Source organism: Podarcis gaigeae (assembly GCF_964106915.1).
Source record: "Podarcis gaigeae genome assembly, chromosome: 3".
NCBI lineage: Eukaryota > Metazoa > Chordata > Lepidosauria > Squamata > Lacertidae > Podarcis > Podarcis gaigeae.
Genome location: NC_139680.1, coordinates 80,364,775 through 80,384,186, shown reverse-complemented (window position 1 = coordinate 80,384,186; position 19,412 = coordinate 80,364,775). Strand labels below are relative to the sequence as shown.

General features: G+C 39.3%; 1 protein-coding gene across 4 annotated transcripts in view; it reads right to left on the bottom strand.

Moving 5' to 3' along the window:
* The window catches only part of PRKD3 (protein kinase D3), a 53,215-nt gene that overhangs the window by 27,077 nt on the left and 6,726 nt on the right, over window positions 1-19,412 (bottom strand). For all 4 annotated transcript variants that reach the window (XR_014562506.1, XM_083732259.1, XM_083732258.1 and 1 more), the window contains exons 3-4: window positions 837-975; window positions 185-316 (exon numbers count right to left, since the gene is read on the bottom strand). Coding sequence is in view for 3 of the 4 variants with exons in the window: in XM_083732259.1 (XP_083588385.1) it covers window positions 185-316; window positions 837-975 (271 nt within the window). In the remaining variant the exon portion in view is untranslated. The remainder of the gene's footprint in view (window positions 1-184; window positions 317-836; window positions 976-19,412) is intronic.

Below are 19,412 nucleotides of genomic sequence, written 5' to 3'. Positions count from 1 at the left end.
CTTTTAGAAAAACAAATTCAAATAATAACATGTCTTGCTCTTTAAGTTACACCTACTATGTTTTATTTTTAAATATGACTGAAGTACAATACACTAAATCACTGAAAGTGTGTATTGTCATGGACAACAGATACGTGGACATAGATACATGTCATACTTAAGATGCACTTATTGACAAACTTACCTTCACATTTCAACCCTTGTCGTACCAAGCCCCAAAGCATCTCTCCGCAATAGTCACAAAAAGTGGGAGCCTTGTAAGAATGCACATATAGCATATGAGGACGAATCTGGAAATCTTCAACTGTAGCCAATGCTTTTAAAAAATACATTATAAAACGGGAGTGAGTCCCACTTGATTACAGCAGTATTTATAAGTATGACTGATGGTAATGATTTTTTAAAATAATGGTAGCCTCAGCAAACTGCCTTTGGTAGAAACTGTTGACTATGCTCAACTCCTACAAAGCATGCATTGTAAGACATACAACTATATACTTTTTTAAAAAAAACAAACAACAACCTGTTTTTAATAAAGGTTGCATGAAGAACTTTCTACACTATTTAGAACACAGTGATTGCTATTGTAGATCAAGTAACTGACAATTTACTAATTCCAAAAAATTCAGAAGATAATTAAGATTATCCAATTCTTACACACAAATTCAACCATTTTCATCTATAGAAGCTGGTTCAGTAAGGTGTCATTTCATCTACTTTATTCCAAGTAACCTTTAATATTTATAAAGCAGTCCATAAATTTCAACCATTTTAAAGCAATGGTAATATCATGGCTTTATGTAACAACAAGGGAACCACATTGAAAACCTATTTACCAGAGAGAACAACCTCAACGAGGTCACCTTCGCGTATTTCTTCAGCTGATGTAATCCGCTGTAAAATATTTTCTGAGTTCAGGTCATGGCGGAACAGAAGAATTTTGTCATACATGCCAAAAAAACCACACTCTGGGAACTGCAACAACAAAAAAGCAGACTCCAAATTACAGCATGTCATAATTTGCTCATCTCAAACTGATACAAATCTCCAACTATTGCAACTACAGAAAACCTGAATGCATGCATTCTTTAGAACACAGCAAACCTATTAATACCTTAATAACTTCTGAAAAATAGATGTGTTGATGAAGATAAGCTGAAAGTTAAAAGGTTTGCAACAGAGGCTACCTAGTGTTGAATGATATAAAGTTTTTGTGCTATTATATTGATAGAGTAGTTGGTGATGAACTACAACATACAAAAACAGCTATCCATAAAAAAAAATATACTTGCCTTGCTAATACTGTAAGATTTTAAAGCAAGGAGGTGAAATGTGTTTTTTCAATCTCAAACATACTCAAATCTAATTACAGGTTAGATGGACCACACGACCATGTGCAATATACATAATGAAACCATAGAATAAACATGCATAATCTCTCCTCTTCAGATAGAAGACGTAGCAAGTGAAACTTGGCACATGCTACTATTGGTATGTGAACCAGGCAGAAGAAATACTGACTAGAGGATTCAGATAGATTTCTCTCCCTCCCCATTTCTTATTTATATAGGGAAACAGCCAGAAGCCAGCTAAGCGTGTATGATTAAATGTTCCAATGTTCAGATCCATTCTATAAGGTGCACGAACTCCAGAGAAGGTCAGAACCTTTCTACGTTACAAAATGTACACTTTCCTGACAACTTTCTGAACAAACTGTAAAATTAGTTTTATTTATTTAAGGAACTTTCTTCCCACTCTTCTGCCAAAGATGACTCCCAGAGTGGCTTACAAATGGCACTGATAACAATCCCTGCCCTCAAATTTACAATCTAAGATACGTAATAAAAAAGGAAAGTGATTGGAATGGGGGGGGGGGGAGGAGGAAACTTCTTACTTACAGAGGAACAACCAGCTAGGAAAAACTTGAGGAGAAGAGCCCCAAAAGAGCCTTTCAGCCTGATGGAATAGCTGCTGTTTCTGATAAAGAAAACTATAGGCAAGATGTTTTCGCATCATTTCTTCAAAGTGTCAACCAGATTTGATGAATGAATATTGTGTTTCACATTGCAACCTATTCTAGAGTAGGGTGGTCCCTTGAGACTTTTTGGTGGTCCTCAGCAACATTTGGCACACACACCAGCCCTCACGCTGCCTTCCCAAAGCCAGATAAGCAAGATGCTGAGGTGTGGGAAGCATGGATGAGGGCTCAGACAGGGTCTTAAGAGTGCTCCCACCTCCGTGACAAAGCCTAATTGGTGCTTTCCCAGCTTTGGAGAGGAGGAAGAAGGGGTCTAGGACCCTGCCAGTGTCTTCTGCCTCCTTCCCAAAGCCCCGAACCTCGCTTAGCCAGCTTTAGGAAGGTAGCGCAAGAGCGGGGGGGGGGGGTCAACTTTTGGCCTTGCTTCCCCTGTGTGCAACAAGGCAGTGTGCAGCCCATGGGTTCCATGTTGTACTACCTTTGCAGCCCACTTGCTATGAAAAGCTCAACCACCCTGTTCTAGAGGTTCCTCCCTTCAGCATGAGGGATGGGATTGTTTCGATTTGATGGGGAGTGAGATAGAACTACATTTCTCACCTCACCAGAATGTCCCCGTTATCACCACATCCTTGGTTACTACCCAATTCTCTTGGCATCACACTCTATTTACACTAACAAGAGCATTTAGGTTTTATGGTTACAAAATTGTTTCCAACCAATACTTTTATCAATAAATCAGTGTATCATCAAAAGTCAGCAACAAATGGAAAACATGGATTTCAATCCTCATGAAAGCTTATTGTTCAAGAGAAGGAGAACATGCCAATATCAGTGAGAGACTTTTGAATAGTCATGATGTAAGGCATTTTAGTTGCAGAAAAAGCCAAGCTTCATGGTGGTTCCTAAGCAGAGAACTCCTGAAGTTAGTGGGAGATGAAGAGAATTCCAGTTATTTATCCCCAGCCCCACCAGAGGAAGTTTCCTCCTAACTCCAGCCCCACAGTAAGGTAGACCAGGAGAAATATGCCTTTTCTCCTCCCTAAACTACTTTTGGAGATGGGCTGTGTAAATAAATGATTTACACTATAAATGATTGGATGTGTGCTGCCCAAAGGCCTTGTTGCTTTTGACAAAGAGAAACACTGCAAGGTGGAACATTTTGTGGCAAATTTTTTCACTAGCTTAAGCTGGTGAGCCTTCTATTGTCCTTGAGGAGGTTATGAAAACCCAGCATTAATGAGCAATGCTCTATTTACTGATTAGAATCTCCCTGCCTGAATTACACCTACTTTTCTAAACCAAATGACTAATCACAAATCTCCTGCTCATGGAAAGTGTTTCTGCTTCATTTTTGCAATCCACCTTTTCCCTCAGCCCAGCCAGGATTCTTAAGAGAAGCTTTACAGGGGTGGGAAAGTCACATTCCATCAACACCCTTCAGCTGGCATTCCTCTGAATCCAAGCCATTGGGTTCAGGTAAACACAACTCAAATTAAAATTACACAGAAATATTATTTCTACAAAGCAGCCATAACTTCACTTCCCATTTTGGAACAAACTATCTAATCTGTACAATTAAAATGTTGCAACTATTAAGTTTTATTTGTATTAATATTTTTTCTGCTTCAGATGATCAAGAACTGGAAAATTGGCAGAAGATATTGGACAGGATTGAGGAAGGCTCTTACTAAACAGGCCCCAATGCACAAGGATGGACTTACAGTCCCAAGTTTGTTAGTATACTATGAAGCCACACAGTTATTATGTTGGCTATGTTCAGAGACATCAGAAAATACTGAAAAACACATGGTACCAATTAAAACAACTCTGCATTGCTATCCTATTAGAAGTGCTCCCTTGGATCTCTAAGAATTAAACAAATTACCAAGAAGAGTTGAGATTAATTGTACAACAATTTATGAAAACATGGGGTACATATAAAAAAATTAACACCCAAGGATGCATCCATTAGCACCTGTAGTAAGATGTGAAAAGTTTTGTCTGAGAGGTCAATTTTATGCTTTGCACAATTGAGAAGTGAATAAAGTGTCAGCATTTGGTGAACTGGTAGTAGATAGGGAGACAATCTGGACAGAAGCTTGCTCAAACCCAGAGAGATAGCTTCATTTCCCTCCTCCCCACCTACCCCTCCCAAACCCCATAATTTTGCTGTTTTCAAATGAATAGTTAAGACCTTCCTATACACTTAGGAAGTAACAGCTCGATAAGTTTGACATATGTGGTGAATGTAAGGATCTCTACATTCTACATCCTAACTAGCAGTATGAAGGGAAAAGGTAGGTAAAAGTTAAAGGAGCTGCAGAAAAGAGATCTGGGAATTACAATATCAGAACCAAAATGAAACAATTCTTCGTTCTCTTAGGCTACCAGCTTGAAGTCTCTCAGTCCAGGATGCAATATAGAAGAAGAGTAGAAGAAGAGTTTGGATTTGATATCCCGCTTTATCACTACCCTAAGGAGTCTCAAAGCGGCTAACATTCTCCTGTCCCTTCCTCCCCACAACAAACACTCTGTGAGGTGAGTGAGGCTGAGAGACTTCAGAGAAGTGTGACTAACCCAAGGTCACCCAGCAGCTGCATGTGGAGGAGCAGGGAAGCAAACCTGCTTCACCAGATTACAAGTCCAGCGCTCTTAACCACTGCAATATAAATGATTGTTATGCTGATGCTCAACACCAGGCAGGCATAATGGGATGTTCTCAGTTCCATCATCATCATCAATTTATTACTTACCTTCTAAACAACCATTTCAAGCTGATTTACAAATAACAATGAAAAAGTTAAAAACACAAAAACTTCAAAACAAGACTAAAACTTGATCAAAGTAGACACTCATGGTAAAGGACCATTTAACAAGCTGGAGTAGCCATTCAGAACAAAAATGTCTTCAGTTGTTTCCAGAAAGTGCAAGTAGTGGGTGCCCTTTGTATTTCAGCAAGAATACTATTCCACAGAATAGGAGCATCCAAAATAAAAAATCCTGCTCTGAGTTGCTGCTTCTGTTTTACAAGCTAGACATGCATAGTTCCACCCATATAGAGCTTCTTCATATGTGGGAGGAATGTCAGGTGACCCAAAATTATTGGAAGCAAATATAATTTCACATAGGATATTAAAACCTTCCAAGGATGTCATTCAATATAATAGAAGACACAATACCTAATATTTCTATTTACTGCTGGTGAAAATGTTTGGACCCAATTTCCTTCCATTTAAGTACAGGTAGCAAAGTGTACTAATTTGGCAGAAATTGGTAAATTAACAGATGGAATTTAGAGAAGAACTGGGTCCCAGCTAACAATTAATCCGGCTTGACAAATGACTCTGGTTTATTTCTTACTGCAGGTTTCATTGTGGATATAAGGCTTGAATGATTTTTTAAAAAACATGCATTTTTTGTATAACAGTTCATTTCCTTCTTTTAAAAAAATGGCACCCAAGCATGACACAGCTGCAACCATGTTTTCATCCAACAGGCTGGTCAACTCAAATTCCAGCTTCTTGGCAGAGTTCATAAAACCAGGATCTTCTCTCATGTATACTTCTCTTCCCCCTGCCCTAACTAGTTCCTCTTCTCAGAATGGTTGCATGTATATACAACTCAATAACCGGTACTTTCCCATGAATCATGTTGCACCATCCATTAATGTTCACATAGCTGCCCAATCTGTGTTGAACAGAAAGAGTTCATATTTCTATGTCACCTTTCTTTGCCCACAGCAAAGGATACAAACCTTTGCCCAGGACTTTACTTTTTAACTCACAGGGCAACTGAGGATAACCAGAATATTTCCTGGGTTTGGCTAACTGAACTCTGATTTCTCCATCTTTTACTCATCTATTTGCAAATTATGGAGAAGTATTCCTGAAATTTTACCACTTGACTTCTGGTTCTTGGTTGCTGTGTATTTCGGGGTTTGAATGAGATCACTATTTATTTATTTAGGTAAGGAAAAGAAGAGTTACCTCATCTGCACTTTTTTTGGCCTTAACAAGTATGCATATTTTGGCTAAGAATATGCTTTACTCTCACACCAGCTCACCACAGCTGCCTATAAGCAGAACTAGGAAAAAGGAGTTAGACAAACAACACAAATTGCTAATAGTTAAATAGGACATTCACCAGGCAATGTGAAATGCAACTGCTGTAAGTAATCAACAACTAGTTCATCATGGTAGCTTCCAACTTTGAGGTCTTCTTCCCCTAGTACATATTTTATGCAGATCACCAGGACAAAATTTAATGTCTTAGAAAAGTCTGTTTTCTCTTGTGTTCAATATTAAAATATTTGACTTTTGCAAGACTGGAAGTTTGCATACATGCAAATGGAAAACGAAGGAAAACCACTATTAACACTTACCAGATCCCCCAGTTACATGTCAGTTATTTTTTGCATATGTACAAACACTAAATATGGCTTCAAGAAACTTCACCGCACTGATGAAGACATGGTCCTCTTGCAGAGCTAAACTCATTGTGGCAGAAACTCTCTGGTCACAATGCACAAAATACTTTGAACTAGGGGAAGTGGGAAAGAAAAAGGGGGAAATGGTAAAAGAGTAACCTAAAAAGTGTGGGAAGGAGAAAGGCAGAAAGTTAAGGACAAGATGTAAAACTCTATGGGCTGGGAAGGTGTACAGAATGCTGTGCGGAAGGCAGTTCCTAGTGTAATATTTGTAGTCACTTACATTTGTTGCTTTTTGTCCTCATCAGCTCATAAAATAATTGATGCAAAGATATCTGTAGCGAATTCTACAACACTAAACAAATGTGTATGACAACTTTTGTGCAAATTCAACATCGATTTGCTTTCTTCAGCATGCAATGTCATGTTCTCTGGTATCAACCCCGCACTAACTCAGAGGCATCACCTAGGAAGCCATCATCCCTCACTACAGAACTATCAAGACCAGACTCTTCAGACTCAGAAGATGACCTGCCCTGCACAATACAATCCTCACGACTCCCATGCTGTAGGAGCCAGCAGCTGTAAAATCAGACAATATTCTTTTAAAATATAGGCAGCTCTTCAAAGGAGTCAGGATTAATAGCCAATCCAGACCAGCCAGTGTTCACAAGGGCTCCACATGCTGCCAAGATAGCAGCCCCCCTTGGGTGAGTTTCAACCAGTACCTGCCACAGTGACCTGTTCAGGGTCCTGACACACCATACCTTCCCTCCTCTTGCCAATTGCGATCTGGCATAGCCTACCATCGACTTGACCAGGGATAGGCAACCTAAAGCCCGGGGGCCAGATGCAGCCCAATCAGCTTCTCAATCCGGCCCGTGGAAGGTCTGGGAATCAGTGTGTTTTTACATGAGTAGAATGTGTCCTTTAATTTAAAATGCATCTCTGGGTTATTTGTGGGGCATAGGAATTCGTTCATTTCCCCCAAAAAAATACAGTCCAGCCCACCACATGGTCTGAGGGAAGGTGGACCACCCCTTGGCTGAAAAAGGTTGCTGACCCCTGGACTTGACCATCAGGCTTGCTACTGTTTTTCTGGACATTACTGTGTCATTTTCTATACGTGCTACTTCTTCCATCAGGCCTTCCCTGGAAGTCTTAGGCCAAGCTAGGACACAGCAGTCAACTTAAGGACATAAGACAAGAGTTCTAATAGATCAAATCAAAAGGCCCATCTTGCCCAGCATTCTGTTCTCACGTTGACAAAGCAAGTATGAGAAGCTTATAAGCAGGACATGAGCACAATCGAGTCTCACTACTTGTGATTTTCAGCAACTGCCATTCAGAGACATACTGCCCCCAACATTAAATTTGTCTAAACTCTTTTAATGCCATCCATGTTAATGGTCATCACCACATATTAATAAATATTATTATAATTTTTTATTTATACCCTGCCCTTCCCGGTTTAAAAACCGGGCTCAGGGCAGCAATATACAACATTGACTAAAATGTGACTTAAAAACAGCAAATTCCACAGATTAATCATGCACTGTGTAAAGAAGTACTTACTTTTGTCTGTCTTTAATCTTCCAATATTTAGATGGATCCGGTTCCCTATCAACTTTCTCTGAATAATATTATACAATTTTATCATGTCCCCACCTTGTAACCTTTCCACATAGGGAGACTGTTCTGGCCCCATAATTATTTTGGCTGGCCTTTTCTGAACCATTTCCAGCTCTACAATATCCTTTTTTGAGGTGTGGTAGCCAGAACTGTTAACAGTATACCAAGGGCAGTCACACAATAGATTTTAACGATGGCATTATGATATTGGAAGTTTTATTTTTTTTAACCATTTTCTTAATGTAATATTTGCTAAGTAGTTCAGCCAGTAATCCCACCCCCATCACTGAAAGGCACCAAAGTAGGATCTATCACAACACTGAAAGATTTAGTATCTCAAAAGTGAGATACTCAGTTCAAAACTTAACCCAATACAGTTAGATGTACACATACTATATTTAAAAACTTAGTTCTCTCAGAAGTTCAGAAGTTAACATAGAGGTCAGAATTCACAGTCTGATTAAACTGAAATTCTACTATTTTACACACACACACTATCAGCAATCTAAGCACCATCACTTCAGTGAGCAACCACTGAGTGCAGGAAATCAAAATACATATTGTATCATGTCCTCTTTGCCACCAAATATTGTTCAAACAAAGATCACATCAGAACACACTGTGAGGGGCAGTGTTTGCTGCTGAAACTATAGATACCACACTTATTCCACAGGAAATATATAATAGCCCAATGGCCAGGGTGGGTAAAATTGCCTCATACAACTATCTCTGCTTAAAAGCAGGAAAATGAGCAAATCACAAGGTGAGGTTTTGCTTCAAAGTTGCACAATACACTAATGACCAACTCTGGGTCATCAGAAACTGAACAGCAAAACACTAATTTTCTTTTGGTGCAAAAATATGATACTATTTTCATAAGCTCCAAACTCCTAAAAGTATATGTACCAATGTTCTTCCACACCCCTCCTTAACAGGAAAACAAAAGTACAGTCCAAAATAAGCTGCATGTTAACTAAAACAAGCCAATCTCTCTCTGTTCACAAGCCCATCCCAGTTAAATAATTTCATAATCAGTTTTTTTTAATGCTGGTGCATTAGGTACAATGAATTTCACTTCAATACATACAGATGAAAACCCTGAAAGCTGAATCGTTTGTACAAAATAAGAAAGCCCCTCTGGAATAAGCCAAATCAAAGAGTATTAATTTCATACACCATTCATAACGGGGGCAAAGGGTTAGATTCATTCTCCTCCGTACCATGTTCCCAATCTGGATCAGCTTCACCTGTTTTTTAGTAAAGGAAAGCCAAGCATCCAAGAGCCAGCCATATGTTTAATGCAATGCCTAATTTGGTCCTAAGCCAGATCCATGCCAAAGCAGCAGTGTTGATTGCATGAAGTGCCTCCTGGAGAAAGCCTGACCACTTTCCCTTGCAGAGTAAATAAACCTGCTAGTCCGCCTAAGTGGAAGAGTTTCAGAAATAAGTGGCCTCCTGCCAAAAACCTCGGCTTAGGAAAGAGGGGAGCACTTGTCCATAGCTGATGCTCATTGAGCAGCTCTTTTCACATCCTAGGGCAACAGTACATGAGCAGTTCCCAACGTTGGACTGCACTGAATGCACGAAGATTAACAAGTTACAGTAAACCTAAGAAAGGAACATAATTCCTATAACATATAAGAAGCTGAAAGATCTCTAGAGCATCATAAAGTATTACCTGCCTAAGGGTTATATCTAGGGATGGACAGAGTCATTAATCTCCAGTCCATGTCAATTTTGTAGGTATTTATTCCCAAATCCTTTCTGCCCTATTTCTGTATAATCTACCAAAAAATGGACAAAAATTGTCTTTAAAATCATAGTTTGGAAGGTATTCTATCCCAGTGTAACATTTTATCCCAAAATATGAATTTTGGTTAGTTTTCTAAGCAGAGAACTGCATTGCAAAATTTGGAGAATAACTGCATTCCAATTTGCACATTAGCCCAAGAGGTCAGTTCACTTTGAAATGCAGATCAAACAATCCTTAGTTATAGCTGTTATTTTTCATGTTACATGTCTCCCAAGCATACCAGCAATAGCCTGTGCAGTATTCATTTCATGCAGTATGCAATTTTCCACAATTTTATACAGACACTGTATAAAGGGGATTAGCCTTACTCTCCGTGAACATGCCTATCAGTGGCTACTAGTCATGACTCCAGGATAGAAGCAGCACGCATCTGAATAACAGCTGCTGGACAACAAAGAAATAGCCTTTGCTCGCTGAGGTGAGAAGCCTGCATGCGCTGAGAGTGCAGAATGGGTTCACGCAACTGAAAGTTGATTCATATTTTTCCTATATTTCCCCCCTATGTTTCAAAAACTAGAACACCTTTTCCCAATATCTAGTTTTCTACATGCAGTCCATTTTTTTGCAGGGAGCAGAATTCAATTATGTGATACCTATAATGTCAAGCAGTGCAGTTCAGGAATGGTTTTACCACCTCTGTGACAACTAGGTCAAGTTCACTTTGTGATCTCAGCTCTTCAGCTGAAACTGCACTGTCTGCCTTCACAATAGATTCTGTTTGTATTTCCTCCTATCCAGAACCGTCTCTCCCGCCTCCAGTCTCTGGAATGCATCAGCCAGAGCTCTACTCTTTGTTCACCAGCTGTAATTCTCGCTGTAATGGCCCACAGGTGTTTCCTCAGAGCAAGAAGCTGGAGAAGCAGCTTTTTAACTGGACTTTATTTTATTTTTTTCTATTATTTAAAAAAAATATTTATTTATACAACAAGAAAAAACAAGAAAACACACACACACACACACACACAAAACCACAAGTATCAAATTACACACAAATTACAAAAATAACCATAGACGCATAATTTTCTTAACAATAAAACATCTATTGGTCTTAACACTAAAGACCCAACTTCCCGTCTATTCCATATTTCAAGTTCAAATTACTTATTGCCAATACACATTTTTTTCATAATTAAACTTATTCTCAATAAATCTAATTTCTTCTCTCTACCTAGCAACTATTACTGAAGTTCCTCGAATGCTGCAACAGAATTTAAACTACTATATTTATTTTTCAGATATTCTTTGAAAACCTCCCATTTAGAAACAAATTCCTGTTTGGATTTATTCTTTATTTTTTCTGATAAACCATCTAATTCGGCATATTCTGTCAGCTTTTGGATCCAATCTTGTATAGAGGGGATTTCATTACTCTTCCATTTTGCTGGACTTTAAATAAGCAGCAGAGCAGGTAGCTATGCTCCTTTCTGCTGGGGGCTGGAGAAGATGCCCCTCTAGGTCTCTTCCAACTACAGTGCTATGGATTCTACAGGAATCTTGGGGAGAAAGCAGCTCCCCAAGTAAACTACAAATAAGGAGCGAATGTAGGCAAGCACAGGATCCCAAAAATGTCTAGTTTCAAAAATTCCCACACCTTCTCAGTTAGGGAGTCACATCAAAAAATGATAGTGTTATTAATTATTAAATGAGACAGGGCTGCTTTTTATTTTGAAGTAGGCATTTCAGCCAAAAAGTACAGTGGTACCTCAGGTTACAGACACTTCAGGTTACAGATGCTTCAGGTTACAGACTCCGCTAACCCAGAAATAGTACCTCGGGTTAAGAACTTTGCTTCAGGATGAGAACAGAAATCATGCGGTGGTGGTGCGGCAGCAGCGGGAGGTCCCATTAGCTAAAGTGGTGCTTCAGGTTAAGAACTGTTTCAGGTTAAGAATGGACCTCCGGAACAAATTAAGTTCTTAACCTGAGATACCACTGTATATGGAAGTTGAAGATGACTCCAGTGTCTGGGGAGGAGTCCAGGAGGAATTTATGCCATCAGATATGGCAGAAGAGCTTCCAGGTGAAGTCACAGATCCTGTTAAAGACACAAGCACACTAGCAATGCAATCTTACACTTGTCTGCTGAGAAGTAAGTCCCATTGAGTTCAATGGGGCAAACTTCCAGTTAAGTGTGAATTAAGACTGCAACCTAAAGTTCTGAGAATAAATGATAGCTACCCCAACCAATTACCTACAACTCCATTTCAGCCCGGTTTGTTGCAAGGTATTATGTTATCTTGAAAACATATACCAGTATTCTGGCTTAGCTGGTTTATAGACCATGAAGCACATTTCTTAAAAGTGTTGTTTTATAAATACAACAAGTACCTTATAATATCCTTTTTATATAGAAAGCCTGGCCAAAATTTATACTGGTGAAGCATTAATGAGTGTCACATAAAAACTGAAATTAGACTTGTCTGTGCTCTTGTGATCTATGAATTTAGTAAGCAATGCCTTCTACATTAGAACATTCTATATAAAAATCTATAAATAGTCCATTACCATTCTATACCTCATTTCTATACCTTCCTTATATCAGTTTATTTATTTGCTCTAACAATTTATTCTATCAGGAACCACTTGCCAAGTAAACTACAAATAAGGAGCCAATGTAGGCAAGCACAGGATCCCAAAAATCTCCTAACTTAAAATAAGGTGGAAGCAATTGTTTTATTGGATAAAATATATAAACAACAATTATTCTCATAACTTGCATTCATACATGCTACTGATTTTCTTTTTGCTTCCTGAAGGTATACTACCTCAGACTCTCAAATTCTGAAGTACATTAGAGTCCATGCCATTATTGAACCAACTATAAGACGCTTCCCAGACATCCCCATTTAGTTCTGTAGGTTTGTACAGTATATGCTATACACAGTTTGAGAGTGGATGCTGCCATGAAACCACACTCACCACAATTTGTTCAAAACTACAATCTTCAGGGGAAACAAATTCTGCATGTTTGATTGATCACAGCAGCTAAAACAATAAGAGGAATGTGCTTTTTGCATTAAAAAAATAAAATAGAAATCAGCAATTGTAGTATGAAAAGTATTGAATGACAAATCACTGCAGGTTAAATTAAATGCCTAGTTCAACTTTAAAAAGGAAATGATTCTTGCTTAAAATGCAAGCTCAAAACAAGCATGACACTTCTGCTAATTTATACTATGCTTTTAAAATTATTTCACAACTACATACATTCAGCTTTGTCTGCTTATGATTTTGGCAAAAAATATTTTAATTATAAGTATCTAGCAATTTAGATAGATATAAATACACACACAAATTGCTGAATGCTTGTTTAAGGGGAAAACTTAACATTCATGAGATGAGATGAAAAAGAGATAGGTCATGTCTGAAATGTATTCTTTGCAGATGGCACAGAAGACATTATGATCAAAAAGATAGACAACAATGGAAGGCAGCTTCAAAGACACAGCTAAATGGATAGGGAAGTTATACTCAGACATAAGCAGAAACAGCACACAGAAACAACTTTGATGCAGTGAGAAAGATTTTAAAAAGAGTGATGCCTCTGTAGGAGGAGAGAAAGCACTTTTAAAGTATCTGAAAACATTGCATTTAAAGGAAATCTGAGAGGATGAGGCAATCATAAAGACAGCTGTTGTCATATTGGTTCCAGAAAATACGAGATACCAAAAATGTATTTCTTCCGTTGCCCCATTTAAATTACTGAATGAAAATATGTTTCCCACTGATGCTTCTTGATATATTTCCTAAATAATGGTACAAATCTAACCACTAAATTGTGGTTCGTTTACAACTGGAGTATTATTTCATTTTTACAACCAGGCCCTGAATTTGGTTTATCTCATTGAATACATTTTGCATGCTTTCTTCTTTTACCTACAAAGGGAATGCCTCTTAAATATTCCCATATGAAGTCTGCCAGCAAGAGCCTATGACATTTTGCACTATTAACAGTGCAATCCTATCAATGGAACCTATTGCAGCTTAAGTATGAGGACATAAGAACCTTTTCAGTGGTCAATTTTGTCTTTTCTTCCTTCCACTGTTGCTCTTTTCTGCTTTACTCTGCCTTGGTCCAGCCCTACTCTCACAAAAGAAGCAAGCATTAAAGAAAGATGAAGAGACCATGATTAATAGAACAAAGCGAAGTCTGACAGCTTCTGGGCAGACTAGGAGTTTTGTTTTCAGCAGGTAAAAATGTAATGCCTGTGTCTGGTTGTTGTTGCTGACATATGTCTCAAGAGACAATGGAGTGTGCTTCTGGGGGTGAAGTCAAATCACTATGTTGGAAGCACCGAAGTGACCTTCTCAGGGCGCAAGCCTGGTTAGTTTATATGGAGGTCCTGGGCAGCCCAGACAACAAGACCCCACTCTCAACCTTGCTGGTATGGTTCAAATAAAAGCAGAGCAATACATTTGGCCAGAGGATGCCAGAAGGAAGCGAACAAATCATATGGACTCCACTCCGGATTTGTGCAGAGTTTACTCCTTAGCCTTTTTTTCTCCTGAAGACGTCCTGCAAGGCAGTGGAAGTTTAGGATCAAAATTTTACTTCTCCTGGATGGGCTACCTTCCAAGGTTGATGAGCCCCATCTGTATTTTGTAGGTAGAGTGTAAATATTTATATCTGAGAAATCAAACTGATTCACCATTTACATAGGAAAGCTTCCTTTAATTCAAAAGGCTAGTTCACATGTGATGCTAAAGCATACATGGACAAGTCTGGGCCTGTATGCTCATCCCTCACCCAGGAGCAGGACTTCTCTCAAATTTACTTTCCATTTCAAAGAATCTTGCCTTAGCAATACAAATGACCCAAGAATTCTAATTTAAAACAAAGGTTAGTTAAAACAAGCCAAGTTCATAAACCATGGTTTAAAGCTGACTTGTTTAACAATTTTTAAACCAGGATTACTAGCTCTTATGTAAGGCTAAGCCAAAATTCTTTAAAACAGAAAGAAAACTCAGCAGAAATTCTCTTCTTGGACATGTGGAAAAAGAAGAGGGATGAATACACAAGCCCAATATGATAGAGATGTTTGTGTGGCAGATGCTCACATTCAGGGGAAAACAGCATGGAATGGGTAAGGAAGCCATTCCTGTTAATAATGATCAAATACACTTCCCTACCAGAAGAAGTTAGAATGTGAAAAAGTATACAATTCTCCATCTTTTAGAACTAAACTTTTAGTTCACACAGAATGCATCTGTTCACCACATGATAGCACACATTGGAAGGGTAAAATGAAGTTCTGAACTGATCTTCCTTTATGGCCATCAATTTTAAAACCAAATAAAATGCATTTCTATATTTCACATATGCACACCAAGAGCAGGAGAGAGGGAGAGAGGGGCTGACTCAGAAGATTAGTCTGAGATTAAGGTGAGAGAAAAAGCAAAATTAGGAAGAGTCACATAGCACAGCAGCAGAAAAGAAGCTTACCGGTCTTAAAGACAGCATAATGAGAAATTGTTAATGGATATAGAAATAAGTTTATTAGAAGCAGGTTAACTTTTTGAGAAAGTCAATTAAGGATAAATAGCAGAAGCCAAAAAGCTGCTCTAACAATGCAGGGATGAAGCTGAATCATGAGGGAGAGGCTGGCTAGAAACCAGAAGAATGCAAAATCAGATGAGTGCTGGCAGTTCAAAGAAATTAGAGCACATATAAGATTCGGCAAAAGAGTAGATAATGGAGAAAACCACTTTAAGGGATGCCAGAAACAGAAATGAGAAGATGAGCCATTAAAGGAAACACTGTAGGAGCCATTAGTTAAGATAAGAGAAAAGCCAGAATGCAATGAAAAATGGAAGGCAAATCAGGGAAAGATGAGTAATATAAAACGCTACAGAAATTCTTAGGAAAAACAAATAATACTTGTAATCTAACTTCATGATGATAACAATTATGGATTGGGAGGGTGGGATGGAGAATGAATGGCCAGCTAGCAGATAAAGGCTGACATCCAACAGTTCCTAGGTTTGCACAGAACACTAAGCCAAACCATAGCTTAGTGTCAGTGTCAGTGTGTGGGCTTCCAGAAAGGAGATTGTGGCCACTTTGCTCCTTCTCTGAACCTACTGGCAGAAGTCTAGTTTAGCTTAGCATACTGTCTGAACCCCAGTTTGTCTCAGTCCAGACAAACCATGAGCTGGAACCATGGTTTGTTTCTGGTTTACAGCTTGTGGTTAAACTGAGGAGATGGAACATGAGTCCAGGGTCAGACAATCTCCTAAGGCAGTGGTTTCCAACCAGTGTGCCATGGCATCCTGGGTGCCTTAAATGATAGTCAGGGGTGCCATGGGCAACACTGGCCTCTGTCCCTTTTTCCTTCCCTCCGTCCTCTGATGCCCTCTTGCATCTCTGCCTCCCAAAGGCTTGCACAGCTGTTCGTTGCAGCAGCCCTGGCTACAAGCTCCCCAGGCGAATGGTGCCTCTGGGGCTGGCCAGGGGGTGCTTCCCAGGCCCTTGTGGGGCAGTGTGAGGAGGCACCTCTCTTTGGGGCAGCTCAGAGACCAAGGGTGGCAACTGCGGCTGCCCAGAGGACTCCCAAGGAGAGGGAAGAAGAGAGGAGGCTGAGGGAACACTCAAAGGAGGGTGTTCAAAAAGGGGTGAGAGGCTGCCAGCTCTGCAGCCAAGGGATGACATAGCTGGGCTCCTGAGCCCCACAGGGATGCCACAGAAAGAATGTAGTTAGTCAAGGGAGCCATGGACCCCAAAAGGTTGAAAACCTCTGCACCTAAGACAAAGCATGACATAGTTCACAACACCAGAACCAGAACAAGGGTTGAAAAATCCTTCAAAACAGATTTGATGGGCTGCAGGGGGAAGAGAGGAAGGAGAAGTCCAGTTGCACCAGCCTGCTCACATGACACTCAACACCCAAAATGTTCACACACACATTTTTTAAGCCTCCCATTCTGAAATACCAGATTGCTATCAGGAAAACCCCATTGTCTACCACAGTAACAAACAAGGGATTATTAATCACCCTGCACAATTAGGGTATAGTTAAAACTAGTGCAAACTGGAACCTTCCTAATTTACATCTATAGCTTTCACCTTTCACAGATCAAAGACACAGTTAGGGAGGGACCTTAGTCGTAAAGAACAAGTTTTGCATCCGAAAAGTCCCAAGTTCTGCCCTGGCATCTCCAGGTAGGATAAGGAAAGATTCTGCAGAGTTTCAAGATGAGAGTCACAGCCTGCAAGTGTATGTCGACCATAGTGAGAAATAGATAGCAAAATGGTCTCAGTATGCAACAGCTTCCAACGTTCCAGAGAAACATTCATTCAATTTTATTTTGGTTACTCTACTTCCAAGGTAGCCAGCATGCTGCACCCTAGAACCTGGACTCCAACCTCCCAACAGCCCTATCTAGTAAGGCTAATGGTCAATTATGGGAGCTGTAGTCCAACTACAGCTGTATGGCAACATGTTAGCTACTCCTGTGACTACTTTATTCTGAGTGCATTTGAATTCAACAAACATTTATGTATTACATTGTTTTCCTGTGCCACATTGATACTTCCTTTTCTCAAAGGTAGAGAAACCTGTAGGAAGCTCTTGTGAGTTACCACAGAGAACATTGGAATCAGGTTCAAAGTGTGGGCTGGCAGGTGAAAGTAATAGGAAAATAGAAGAATGGAAAGAAGAGCAAGAGTAGCCAGTGGAGGCAGACAATTGAACTGATATTGGATTGAAATATAGAAGCGAGGAACCTTTCCAAAAAAGTAAAACCAACTGTTGCTACTCAGGCAAATGTACAAAACAAGGATTAGGTTGGAATTTAAGCACTAACTCTTCTGTAGTACTGCCATCAGAATGCCCCGACTTTGTTCTTGCTAGAACAAAAACAGCTGCAATTTAAAGTGCTCTGTTGCACACAAACACCTCAACACACATTACAGAAATATAAATCATGAAAAATGATGGTGAAATAATATTACTTTACTTCTAAAGGGAACATGGCCTGCAAGTTTCATTCTATGGAGTTCAAGGTAATTGAGACACCATCAAGGCACATTCCTAATTATAAATCAGACACTTGAAGTCTTACATTTTTTTAAAAAAAAAAGTTTCTACAGGATACACAATTCATTTGCATGAAGACCACTCTCATGCAGAAGTGGCAGAACTATCCCTGGAATCAACCACAGAGTATGTGTCTAAAAGCAACCACTATACATGAGTAGCTGCTTAGGCATACAAATTCCTCTACAGACACTGATGCTCAAAATGATGACACCAGAACTAACGTGGCCATGTGTTGTTGGCAGTTGTGTAATCTTACTCCTCCTCATTCAGTGCCTTCCATGGAAGTAAAATGTGAAGAAGAACTGCATAGTCTAGTAGAGAGGTTAAATTTGGGTCACAGAGACTTGGGTTCAAACTGCACTCAGCTATGAAGATCCCTAGGTGATCTTGAGCCAATCACACTCTCTCAACCAAATCTACTTCACAGTGTTGTTGTGAGGATAAAGGTGTGGAAACTTCATGTATGCCTGAGATCTTGGGAGAAAGGGTGGGCTATAAATATAACGCACCCTGAATTACATACCTTTTTAAAAACACAAGTATTGAGATGCATCCCCAGGTCCTAAATTGCCAGAAAGTTGACAAAGCAATCAACACCAAGGGAAAAAACCTCTGCCAGCAATGGAATAGCAAAAACAGAGGAGCCTTTAACATTACAGAATTGCTATCAACTCCTTTTTGGTAAAGAAATGCTTTCAAGTTGGACAGTCTTTATATTATACTTGCCTATAATCTGATTTTAGATCTTTGCACGGGGACTTATAGATGTGCCTCAAAGACCTAGCCAAGGATCAGATGCACTTTTAAAATCTGCCGGTGCTCTTGGAGTAATACTGCCACCTGTGCACCAGCTGCACAAGTACTTATGAAAAATAAGCATCCCTCCTCCCCATTTCCTGATCAGTAGTTTGCTGCCTGGATAGGACATGTGCTCACTCTGCAGCTGATGCTAGCACAATCAGAGCTTTCCTTCACATAAAGCTGTACTAAAGCCAATTGGACAGGACAAGACCAGAATCTGAAGTCCTAGTCATTTTACAGTACAATTGGCTCCCTATATAATGTACTTTTGAGCTTCTGTTGATTCAAGCAGAAGTTGCCAAGAACAGGCAGGAAGACAAACTTAAAAGACTTAAGCAAGAAAGAAAAACATGAGACAAATGTGAAATCAGGAAAATAAGGAAGAGCAGATCAATAAAGTGTTAGAAGATAGTGTACATGTGTGCATACACACAAACTATTCTAAAGGCAGAAATATGGATTAGCCTGCAATACAATGAAATCAAATAAACTACAATAAAAACCAAGCATGCTGTCAAAGTTTGGGCATAAACTAAACAAAATGCTGATGCAAGCTTCTAAACTAATAAAAAAGAAACTATTGTCTAACTGAGAGAGAAAAGAATTGAATTTCTAAAAATCCAATGTCACTTTAAACTTTTAAAATCCAGGGCAGGGAGGAACAGGCACCTGCATATTCAATTTAATAAGTCTACACAACAGAAACAATTCAAAAAAGCACAG